At 40.7% G+C, this 12,536-nt stretch overlaps 1 protein-coding gene across 1 annotated transcript in view; it reads right to left on the reverse strand.

Annotated features, from left to right (window-relative positions):
- PLPPR1 (phospholipid phosphatase related 1) overlaps positions 1-12,536 on the reverse strand; it is a 278,562-nt gene that overhangs the window by 30,965 nt on the left and 235,061 nt on the right. Inside the window, exon 3 of the mRNA XM_057723527.1 lies at positions 12,146-12,334. Coding sequence (XP_057579510.1) covers positions 12,146-12,334 — 189 coding nt within the window. The remainder of the gene's footprint in view (positions 1-12,145; positions 12,335-12,536) is intronic.

A 12,536-nucleotide genomic window follows, 5' to 3' on the forward strand; every position in this document is an offset into this window, starting at 1 on the left:
CTTTATTTGAACACCTTTGCCTGAGCGATATTCTACTCTGAACTGGTTGACTGTCGCGCCTTTATGATTGGCACCTCTCTCTTGTTATCTTGAACTGATACACGTTTATTACCATTTAAATCACAATGCCTTTGTGTACATTGTAAGCTCCCCGATGACAGGGACCATATCTTACATTTCTTCATTATGCTGATAGCACCCAGTGCACTGTATTCCCATTTAAAATAAGGAACTGGCGTGAGGGAAGCTGTCACCAACTCTGACACTGCTGAGATTGAAGACTGAGAACATTCAATGAATAAAAAGTTAATAAAATTACCATCATCTGTTGCAAACTGGATGTCAGGCACATTATCACAGTAGTTTTCATGCTCACACAATCCCTAATATTGGTCGTATTACCTTTGCTTTACTGGTGAAGAATGAAAGTTCGGCGTGGCTAAGTAACTTACCCTCCAGAGTATACAGCTGGCATGTGGAGGCACTGGGATTGGTATTCAGTACAGCTGGGCTCCAAAGTCCACATTTCCCACCACATCATATGCCATTTTTATTTTCTGAACCCTTATCTCCCCAGAAGAATGTGATTTTATAGTTGTTCTTTGCTATATGCATGTGCTTGTGGTTTTAGATAAACTTTATCAATGTTTTAAGAATTCGCATGCCTTATACTTCTGTCATTATAAAATATCTGTTTAGATGGATAAAGATGCCAACGTCATGAATGGCACATGAGTGATGGAAGTTAAGCTATAGAATTATAAAACTGGAATCATCTACAGATGTTTTCCCTTTCATTTTATGAGGGAGGAACTCAAAAGTCTCAGGGACTTGGCCACACACAGCCAGACAGTGTCTGAAGCAGCTCTAGCAGGTGGTCTATAAATAGATACTGTTATCCCATTGTACATATATGACACCTGAGGCATAGAAGGGTCAAATAATTTGTCCAAGGTCATCACAAATCCCAGCTCTGAAGCCAGAAAAACCTGGTTCTGGAGTCCTTTCTCTTAACTGCTACACTTTTACTCAGCAGTGATGCAATAAAATATTCGTTGAATTTGTGTTTAATATTGACAATATAGAAAACAAAACAAATGCAATATGCTTTAAACACTGAAAAACTTAGATGACATTAAAGTACAAGATAGAATGGTGTCGTGGAAATAGACCTATGGGCACATCAGAATGGGATGGAAGTTGGCACGAATAGACTGAGTTCAGGGTCAGACAGGCAAACGATGGGCCAGCATGGACCACCTTGGCAGGTGCCGTCTAGGTGTGTCTAGGAATATTTTGTGCCTGATATCCCTTGGAATTAACAATAAGTTGATGCTCCGTCAGGTAAAAATACTTGAATACCTTCAAGAACTCAGTCCTCCCTCTTTTCTCGTTAGATCTGTCTCTGTCAAAACAAGGTGCCAAGGGGCTTTGTTTGTCCCCACTGGAATGATGGTACTGCATGACTGTTCTTTATCTTAGTGAACAGATGGGGACAAATTCATGCATGGTTGGGTACATGAAATAGTACTTCCTTGAGGGAGCCTTCTCTGCTTCCACAGCCTAGCTTAGGCATTCTTGTTGTACATGAATCTCTTACCTTGTGTTTCTCCTTTCTATTCCCTATCACAAACGATTACATACTATCACTGTTATTCCTTGTTGTGGGACATCCCGCCTGTCTTATTCTGGTTATATCCCTAGGGCCTGGCCCAGTGTAAGGTACATAGTAGTTATTCAGTGTTGAATGAATTAAGCATATCAGATTAATGAAGGTTTTTTGGAATACAGGTTTAATGAGGTAGACTATAAAGAAACTTTGCCAGGTCCCCTCAGGAAAAGAGACACCCTGCCTTGTCATTGCTCCCATAACATATTGCACAGATCTCTATCCTGACATCTACCCAATTAACTGCAATTATTGTCTGTATGTCTCTCTTCATTTAACTATGATGTCCTTATGGGAAAGACTTCCCCTTCCTTACATGGTAACTACAACAGGGACTGCTATACAGTAGGCTCAATCAATATTTGTTGAATGAATACAAGATTGAATCTTTAGAGGACCTATGTATGGATGGAATCCTCTGACCTTAACTTCTCTGAAGATTTCTATGCAGGAAATTCCCAATATAGACCAGAAAGCATGGGATTTTTGGTGTATTGCTTAAGAATAAATAAAAACTAAGGATTAAGTAATACAAAGTAAACTATTTCTCTTAAACTAAATTCACTCATACCCTCATTTTGCATTTAATAGTTTCAGGGAGGGAGCACCCATTCTGCCAGGAATTGTTCTAGCATGGGAGACGCAGCTGTGAACACAGCATAGTGGGGGAGGACACACAAACCAATATGTGTATCATACAATGTCATGAAATCACATGATTAAAAAGTAAGTCAGGGAAATGGGATGGAGAATGGGAAACACATAGGGATAAGAAAAGAAATAAGCATTGTTTGCCTCAGCCATTTCAGAAGCACCAAACACCCTTCCTCTGTAAGAAAGACATAAGCAAATTCTAGAAGTTCTCCATTTAGTGAAGGTTTCCACTACTCACACAAGAGGCAGAAAAACAAGAAAATATGTGAAAATCTACACAAAACATATTCTTGTTAAAAATACACATGTGCACACACACACACAAATCTAAACAAAATTACCCCAAAGTGTACCAAACAAAACTTGTCACATGAAAAAGGGTATGCGGCTCAAATGCATAAGTAAAATGTCCTAAGACTCTCATGTCAAAGGTGATAAGAAGTATAAGAATTGATACTATTGGTCAACAATGTTCAAATCAAAACTGAGGTGTGAAACATAAAAGAAAAAAATCAGAGCAAGGATATATACTAACCTATATATCTGGTTACTGACATGATACTTTGAGTATATTAAGTAATATTGTTTACATAAAGAAGGAAGGAAGAAAGGGAGGAAGCGGGTCATTTTATAACTTCAAGGTAGGACAGTAGTCCTGGTTTTCAGTTCAGACTGTGATGGACATAAAGGTTGCTGATGAAACAATCCAGCTCTCAGATCCCAGTGAATGGCCTTTGTGGATGTTCATTTCACTACGTTTTCCTGATCACACACAGGGTGCTATTTCTCCATCCACTGGGTTCTGTACTCTCATCAGGGCCTGCTTCTGCTTGGAGAGAGAGAGGGAAGATTCTGCTTGATAAAGGTAGGGGTCTCTTTTCTTTCCTGCCAGGCCACTAGCCCACATTGGAAGCCATCTCACACCCTGGCAGATTTATGACTCTGGTTCTGGCAATGGCTGGGTTCTTCCATCTGTATCTTTGCCACGCACACTCTGCCTCTATCCACTACTCTGTTCAGAGAGCAGCTGGGGCGTGTGGGACTCTCCATGTGTTCGGCCCTGGCTGCCCTGCCTATTACGGCCTTTCAGATTGTTGGCTAACAAGCATCCTATCACTCATAGCAAATGAGAATCCCCTCCGGTGAGAAATGATCAAGGCCAAACTCTAGATCTGGCCATGAACAAACAGCAAGTGAATTCCACTGGTGCATCTCTCATCCCTCAGCTACGCCGGCCACAATCACAAGTAACGGAAGACATTTAGATAACAGCAAATATACTTTTAGTGAGGATAACTCTTGATACATTTGTCTTTCAAATATGGAAACCCAAATGACAAATAAACAAGTAACCCTGGAATATAATACATCAGCTTGGTGTGTTATATTTCAGACTTCATTTCTTTGCAATGTTTAAAGGAGATCTGATAAGTCATAAATAAGTGATATAAATGCAAGATATTTAGAGGATAGTGTTTAGATTTCAAAATACAAAGTCTGCAGAAAAAGTCACTGGAAGATGTATTATGATTTCATATTGTAAGGGGGATTCACTGCATGAATACAAGTTCTATGTGGCTTCCATCATAAAGGGAATCTAGAATTTCTGGAATATATGTTTTGCGTGCCCAATGTGCTAGTTGTAGCTCTGGTACTTGGCAATATCAAAGTCATTGCTGTTTCTTGAATGTGGGTTGTGGAGTTTAAAGCTCCTTCCCTTCTTGATGTGTGACTTTGGGCAGGTAACTGAACCTTTTTGAGCTTCAGTTTTTTTCTTTTTTTCATGATTTTGAACATGAGGGTAATAACTATATCAGAAAATTATCGAGAGTATTAGAAAATGTATGTCAAAGCATGTATAGGTGCTCAAAGAATGTTGCTTTCACTTACTGGTCAGTCTAGGCAAGAATGTGTGTTGAAATTGATTTTAAAGTTGTCCTGGATTAAGGAAATATGGTGTGATTCTAGCTCTGCTCTGCCCCCAGGCATTCGATCTTGGACCACTCACTTGACCTCTTGGGTCTAGTTTCTCATCTGTTGGACTAGGAGACCTTGAAGTTGCTTTTCCAACTCTGACATCTTTGCCTTTATGATAGAAACTGACAAGAGAGGGCTGGTGAATGGAACTGAAACCACATAATTGGGCTTCAGTCTCTCTTCTGCTGGTTAAGCTCTCCAGGGCCAACGTAGTTTCTGGCAACGCTTCTTCCTCCAGCCCTCATTCCCTTTTAAAATCCCATGGGGCTTTGCCCTCACCAAGTAATCGTCCCTTAAAGCAAAGTGCACACAGCCGACTCCAGAGTCACCACATTGCCTGATATCTCTGTCACCTGCGTTACTGAGGATAGCAGAGGCTGGCAGCCCCCACCTGGGTTTGTGTGTGTCACACTCTGAGGAAGAGGAGAGGTTTGCACACTTCTCACTATTAATGTCTGAGTAGCTTTAGAGTTTTCCGTCCCAGGGATTTTTAGATGCTTCCAACATCCTCCTTGGGAGGCTTCTTTACTTGTGAGCATTTCCAAGAAAGGCAGGCATGGTTTTCGCTGTAGATTTTGTTTAAAAGTGACCCAGGGGATTTTAAATGTACAGACTATGCTGCCAGTCCTGGCCGCCGCGTCTCCATGCTCTGCTTTACTCTTTCCTGATGAGTGCCAGTGGCAGCCCAGATCTGCAGAGAGGTTCTGGTCCTCTGACCTGCTGAGCTGTGCTTGGTTCAAGAGCTCTTGACTTCTGCTTTATCACACCTAAGTGTAAATAAAGGAATTCAGCTCTAGACACTTCCTATGCCTCTCAAAGCCGAATGCTTCAATAGAATCAAGGCCACTTGGATGACGGCATTTTGGAAATCATTCAGCAACTCAGATAATAAGTGTTTTGTGGGTTGGAGCCACATTACTGGTCTTAATCTAGGGCCGGCATCTACCCATTCAAAAGGCTCTTGAGTTTATACCTGCTATAAAATGCAGCACGAAGTTGGCATGTTACATTTCCAAAGCAGGGTATTCTCTTGAGCCCTTTTTTTCCCCCTTTCCGGACAGTAGATATAAGAGAAATGGGAATTTACAATGAGTTAGCTAAAATACTGCTCTTAGTAAAATGTAAAATGCATTATGATCACCAAGTAAACCAACCATCACAATTTTAGGCAAATAGTCTTTTCAAGAAACAAACGATCAAAGCTCCTAACGCAATCACCTATTCACCAGTCATTAAAAGGGGCATCTCAGAGGTGGTAAGCAAGTCTCTCTGTGGGATGATGTCAGGGGAAAACACAATCTGTAACAGAATTTGGAGCACTGATCTGCCACATGAATAGTAAATAGGAAAATTGGTATTTCTTGTCAAGGTTTAAAAACAAAAACCCACAATGATTAATGAGGCTATCTATAACTCTTTCCCAGAAAAAAATGTGAATTGTAATGACTAGGTACATTTGCAACAAAGAAAATGTGCTCATGGTGAAAAAAAAAAATTAAACAAAAAAGAAAGTCATGAGATAATGTACAAAAGGGAAAAAGATGTGAATGATGAAGTGTTAAAGGGGGTTTCAACAGATGAGGTTGTTCAGAGCTTGCAAGAGGCAGACGATGAGGCAGTACAGGCACCCACACTGTCTCCTCTGCTCTGGCAGCTGCGTCCCTCGCCAGCCAGGCAACAGATGTGCATTTACCCAGGGCCCACTCTCTGATCCACACTGTGCTTTGAGCTTTTGTATTCACTGCAAGAGCTTATGGCCCAGAAACCCACCCCCAAGTGAAGAGTCACAGTTTCCTCCAGATTTTGCCTTTCTATCAAATTATGCTTGTCTCTTCCTTTCCCAGGAAATTCTGGATGAATCTCATGTCTGCACTCGTGCACACTTGCAGGGAAACCACGAGCTGCGTCAATTCTCTTGGGCTGGGTGTCAATCATTCTGCTGCTTCAGTTCTAAATACTCCCATCACTTTGTTGTGAGGCTGAAAAAAAATAGGTTTACTAGCTATTTTCTCATGCCCTGTGGTGCTGGGGCTGAGATAAAATAAGGGTAAATCAGATTCTCCACCGAGTTAAATCCTCTTATCCAAACAGGCTCTCTGCCTTTGACTCTGAGTCTGTGAGTTTATTCAGGGGCCCTGAGGCAGTTGTTAACCAGGGCTTCCACATTGGTTAGAATGCACCCTGCAGGTTTCCTGGAAGCACTGACCAGCACTTTTGGCTAAATGGTTCTGGACATAATAAATCCCCCAAGCTCTAACCTTCCCTAAGTCCCTGTGTAGCTTCTCCCACATGGCCTTGCCTCAACGTGATGCTGAGCCTTTCTGACAGCAAAGCACAAAAGGAAAAATAGGAAATGACAGGTCAAACCCACGGCAGAGTCTTTTCCCTCATGCCTTTCTTGTGTGTCCTGGTAACTAGTGCCCACCCTCAGAGACACATGACAGTGTAAGGTGCTAGATTTTCCTATGGTTAATGTGCTAGAGAATACACAGAACACCAAGGACAAATCCAGGTTGAACTACGTCTTTTGAGAATTGCCATTAGTTTGCGTCACACAAGTCACCCCTGAGGAGTCTTGCCTTCTTTCTACTACAGGGAAAACAGAAAATGGGTTTAAGAAGGAGTAAACACACACACACATATACACATACACAGCCATTCTGTGAAACACCTGGCCAGGCACAAACCGAACTCCAGAAAGAAAGTCGAGAGAGACTAGGGAGTTGGGAATCTGACATTTGCAGCCTTCCAATTAGAAGTTTCTTTTTTCAGCTCTCAAGGAATATTAGAACCAGAAAGATCTTGGAGATCATTTATCCCAACCCCACCTTTTACAGATAAGAAATCAAACCCACAGAGCGAACATGCCTTATCAGATGTCACACAATTACTGGGGGCAAAGCCACAACTGGGATCCCTCCCTCCCTTGACAGATCAGACCTGAGACAGGATGACTGCAGTGTGAGGAGAATGAAGGATGCACACTCAGGGGCAGGGGGTGTGCTGAGCTAGGCACTTGGGATCTGTGTTCAACTGGCCCAATAAGGACTGCTCTCAGATACACCTTATCTCCCCAGGAAGGGGCAGAAGTGAACACGGCTCCTTGCTCCCAGACGTCCCTGAGCATCAGGGGAGTTCTGCTCTCTGTTCTGCCACTGCTCACTCATTTTCAGGTCTTGGGGGGAAGATCAAGCACCACATCAGGGTTTCAAGGCCACTCAGCTCTCTGCCATTAACCCATCAGCTGTAATCCGCGCTGGTTCCTAGCAAAGAACCTCATTCGGGAGGAAAATAAAAGTAGAACCAAATGGGTGGGTAACTGTCCAATTACATACAGAACTAGCTGCAACCTTCAGCAAATCATTTAAAGTAGCTAAGTCTCAAGTTACACGTAACGTAGCTAACAACTGGCCCCCTGAATGATCTCACAGACTGAGTCAAAAATGAAGGGAATTGGACCACACACTTTCTCTCTCTTCTTTGGGATGTCTCTTCTATTTCACTGGGATGCTGTGAGGATAAAGTAGGCAAGGACTGCAGAATACAAGTAAATTAAAAGATGTTATTCTTGCCATCATCATTTATGGAATATTCCTCAGCACATATGTTGTAGGCCTGCCATCATTATTGGTCGCATTTTTTACCCAGAGAAGCAAAGGAATGGAATGTCTGAATCAGGGTTCCATACTTGAAAACTAGAGTAGAACTGTAGGTCCTTAATACTTAGTTCACTGTCCACTGGCCATATCCCCTTCGCTTCCCATCAGAGCATTTCACCCCATGTCAGTTTGTGTTATTTGGGGAAAAGGAATTGGTGGAAGATATATGATCAAAATTTGTAGCCTGGAGAAGAGTTGCTGCTGAAAATCTTTGAATGAAAGATCTATCATTTTTACCCAGAGAGAAAATTCCTTACAAAGTTCTGTTTTGATTTTTGGCCATGTGTGTTTTTGTTTATTAGAATTGCTATTTTCAAGTCTTATTAAAGATTAGTCATTTCATAATTATGCCAGAAGAATTGGAATGTTTTAAAAATACATCTTTCAATTCAAAAGTACTGCATTGATGTAGAATGTGTGTGTGTGTGTATAACAGAAGAAAAAAAAACTATACCATTAGCACTCAGGGATAATGGCTATATATTTTTAGTTTATTTCTTACTAGTCTTTTATGTATAATTATACATTTGGGATTATACTTGTAGCACACACAGTATCTTTTTAGTGTCTATTAAATATTCAGACCCACAGACAACCACATGCTTCATTTGGAACTGGTCCACTTGGGAGGAACCACAGCTTGCCAACAGGGCAGCATCTTATGCTCCTCTTCAGTACGTGTCCTGCAGTGATCCAGTATAGCTCAGGTGCAAGGAGACTGCAGACACATCACAGGATGTGGAAGCCACCAGCTTAAAAGACTCATCATGTCCCACGGGAGTCAATATATGGTGTAGCAACTCCATAGACATAGCTTCCAAGTTCTCACACTGGACATGCCGAGTTTCCGGAGTCACTGCACCTGGAAGTCACAGCATGGCAACTTTTCGGGTAATTATAGTTCTCTGAGACCAGATGCAATTCACTAATCAGGGGTCAATTTTGCCTAGTAACATAGCTGATACATATCTTTTTCTAGGGAAACAGAGCTAGAAAACTAAGGGAAGGTCACAGATTCTCTTACAGAAGGAGAAAAGCTTTTGTCTGCAATGCTATATACAGTTTTTAGCCTTCATAAAAATCATTTCATTAAATCACAAGCATGCGTCATTGCTATTAGAGGTGTTTCAGAAACATGATGCCCATATGGGTTTAAACAATCCTCCTTAGCCAAGTTTTCCTTCCACTCTGAAAACTATCGCTGACATGAATATCCCTATACACAAATCTTTGTATTTATGTAAAACTTTCATTATCTCCTTAACATAAATTCAGGGAATGGAATTAATGACTGGGTCTGAAGCTGATAAAACTTAGTACATCTTCGACCAGCTGCTCTTCAGAAAGAAAATGTCAGTTTACATGTGAATTGTATAAAAGTATATACACCTTTAACAACACAGGTTAAGCTTTAAAACATTTGCCAAACTTATATGGGAAAAATGCTGTATTTTAAAAAATGTTTCTTTGATAATTGAGGAGTTTAGAAATGTTTATATGCATACAGTCAATTTGTTGTTGTTAATTGTCTGTTTTTGTCCTTTCTCATTTTTATTTTGGGAAACATCTTTTTAAGTATTAGGAATATTTACATTGGAGTCTCACACTGCAAATTTTTTTGCAGTCTTTATTTACTTTTTCTTTTGGTGGAAATGCTTATTTTCAGGCAGACAAATCTATCATTCCTTTTCTATCTGCTTGCATTAACATTCCTAACTGAGGGTGCTTTTGTGGGTGTGTATGTAGACTTTCTAAGTGTTTGAAATCCATATTTTTCTTGCCTCATAATGTGCATTGAAAAGCTTTCCACTTATTTTTAGGCTCTGGGACAGTTTATATAGTTATAGGTTTTTCTATCCCTTGAAAGTTTGAAGGAATTTATACTACAGTTATGTGTCCCCAGTACTATTTTGAGAGATAAATCTTAGACATGTTTAAAAATTTGTATTCATTTATTTAGCTCTTCTATGTTTTAAAGGCATTGTTAGTAAGTTATCTTTTCATAGATTATTATCAATTTTATTGAGAAGTAAGCATGTATTGGCACAGAATTGAATATACAATTTAAATAAAACTACAGTGTAGACTTCTAAAGGTTTATATGTTTTTGCTTATATAGTCTTTTTTCTGCTTACTTTTTTTTAACTTTTGCCTTTCCTATATTAGACTACCCAGGGAGTTGTACATTTTACTTATTAATCCTATTGTTTCCCGATTCACCGATTTTTCATAATTTTTATTGATCTGTTTCCCTTGCTTTCCTTAGGTTTTTTTTTTCTTTTAAGGAAAAAAAATCTCTATAATTACAAAAATTAATCACAGGAGAACCTAGACAATGATATTTCCTGGGACTGGGACAAAGAGAGAAAAATATGTTAGTAAGTCAATGGATCACTCAGGGATTCATGTCTGAGTACATGAGAAAATGATATATTTATGGGACAGGAAGAAACCAGGATTAGTTTCCAGACAGCCCACTGACTCCAGGTGGAGCTGCCATTAAACCATCCCAGATAGAACCCAATGTGACATCCAGGTTTTACCTGGGGAGTAAAGTGTGTCACCTATGAAGGTACTCGGAAGGGTATCTTTTATGCTTTCTCTTAGTCCCTGGGCTGGTGAGAAAGGAAAAGGCAAAGGTAAGAGGGACACAGAAATCATCCTTCCTCTGGGAGAGGGTACACCCCCATTACTCTAAAGAGGAGGTATTACCAGGGTTCTCAGTCAAATCTCCTTCTCTGCAGGGAGGGGAAGTTGGTCTGTGATCCTAAAGAAGGTAAAGATCAGTTTCCAGCCAGGTTCTTTGTTTCCCCTACTTCTAACCATTTAGTATATGCTAGATGCTGTGCCGAGTCATTTGTATGAAGCATCTTATTTAAGTCTCGATAACTCTGTGAAATAGGCCGTCACATTATCCCCATTTTGAGGGAAGGGAACAGTAGAGTGACTTGCCCAAAGTCACATAGACAGGATGTGAACCCTGGTAGGCTGGACTGCAAAGCTTGTGTTTTCAACCACTGTGATAGATCGTGTTTTATCACTGCTGACCTTAATTCCTACAGCATAGCCTTATCATTTAGGGGGAGCTTGTCAAGTCTTGGATCAATGATCGAAACGAACTTAAAGTACTATGATTCATTATGTCCACAGTATTTCTCTTCAAAATTCTATTTCTCATCTTAAAGCAAGTAAAACATTTGCCTAGAAAACAATACTTGAACTGAATGTCTGATCTGAGCAATCAGTATATTCTTCAGCATGCCAGTTGGTATTTTTATTACTGCCCCAGAGAGAGGGGAGTGGGAGAGGGCAGGTAGGGGAGGAGGGAGAGCTGGGGGGAGGCAGCTTTGGAAGAGAAAGGGAGGAAATGATAACTGAGATTACATCGCAAATAATCTGACCTTGTAGCATGTTCAAACACAGAAATGTTTATTTTAAAACACTCACAAAGTCATTTTTTTTTAAACTAAATTAAGCTAAGTGTTAAATCATTTTACCAGACAATACAGATCTATGAGTTTTATGCTTTTGAAATAGTCTCCCAAGAGGACAGTCAGGCCATTTTTTGTTTTAAATTTTGCCTCATGAGAGAGAAGGAATGCAATCAATGAAGGTAGAGTTGCAACTTAATTGAATGTGATGTAAAGTGAGCAGAGCCAGAGGTGCCCAGAACGAATCACAGCAAACTTCAGGTCAAGCGACTTCTCTCATCTCTGGCCTCTCGGAATTTCAATCAGAAGAGCAGGAGATACATGCCTGGGGGATTCTATTCCATTCTGATCTGAGTCTTTATATCAAGGCCAGCATTTACATACAAGACATCTTCTGAATACACACAACGTACGGCATATTTTTTCAAGAGCACAGTAGCTGTTCTTAACATGTCAACCAATCATGCCTATTGATTTACACATTCAGACATGCTTTAAAAAAATATATGTGTGTGTGATTGATTGATTGATTGATTTAAATTCAGGAACCAAAAAGCAAAAGCCACCTATAAAAGACAAGACCTATTTAAATGAGATTTTATGCAGAGCTCTACTCACTCTGTTTTGGCTGAAACAGGACACACCTAATAAGGCTGCTGGTGAACACCCAGGAAGAAGGGAAAGAGGAGAAAAGGCAGACAGGAAATGTTGCTTAGGATCTGACAACAAAGAAGGAAATCCTTTTCTGTACTTACAATAGCAGTTGGGGTGGCAGCCAGCACACAATAGAGCACCAGAGGGGTGATGAAGCTTTCTTCCTCTGTCCCCGGGTAAGGCTTCATCAAGTCTCCGTCCTGACAGAAGAACCCTTGGATGTGCACCTGAAAAGTGTCAGTGCATTCGAAGTAGTAGGCAAGCAGCACTGTCCCAGCCATGATGACAAGCTGAAAATACAGCATGGCCACACAGAGACATTAGCAGGGCTTCGGAGCCGTGCCCGCCCCCAGAGCACACTCCCTCCATCACCCGGCAGCTCTCCTTGTATTGGTATTGGCAAGTGTGTGCGTGCCTGGCTCTGTGTGTTCCAGGCTCGGGGAGTGTGTGCTTACTTGTCTGCCTTGTAACATCTGTTATATAAACCTTCCA

Source organism: Hippopotamus amphibius, chromosome 2 (genome assembly GCF_030028045.1).
Source record: "Hippopotamus amphibius kiboko isolate mHipAmp2 chromosome 2, mHipAmp2.hap2, whole genome shotgun sequence".
Taxonomy (NCBI): Eukaryota; Metazoa; Chordata; class Mammalia; order Artiodactyla; family Hippopotamidae; genus Hippopotamus; species Hippopotamus amphibius.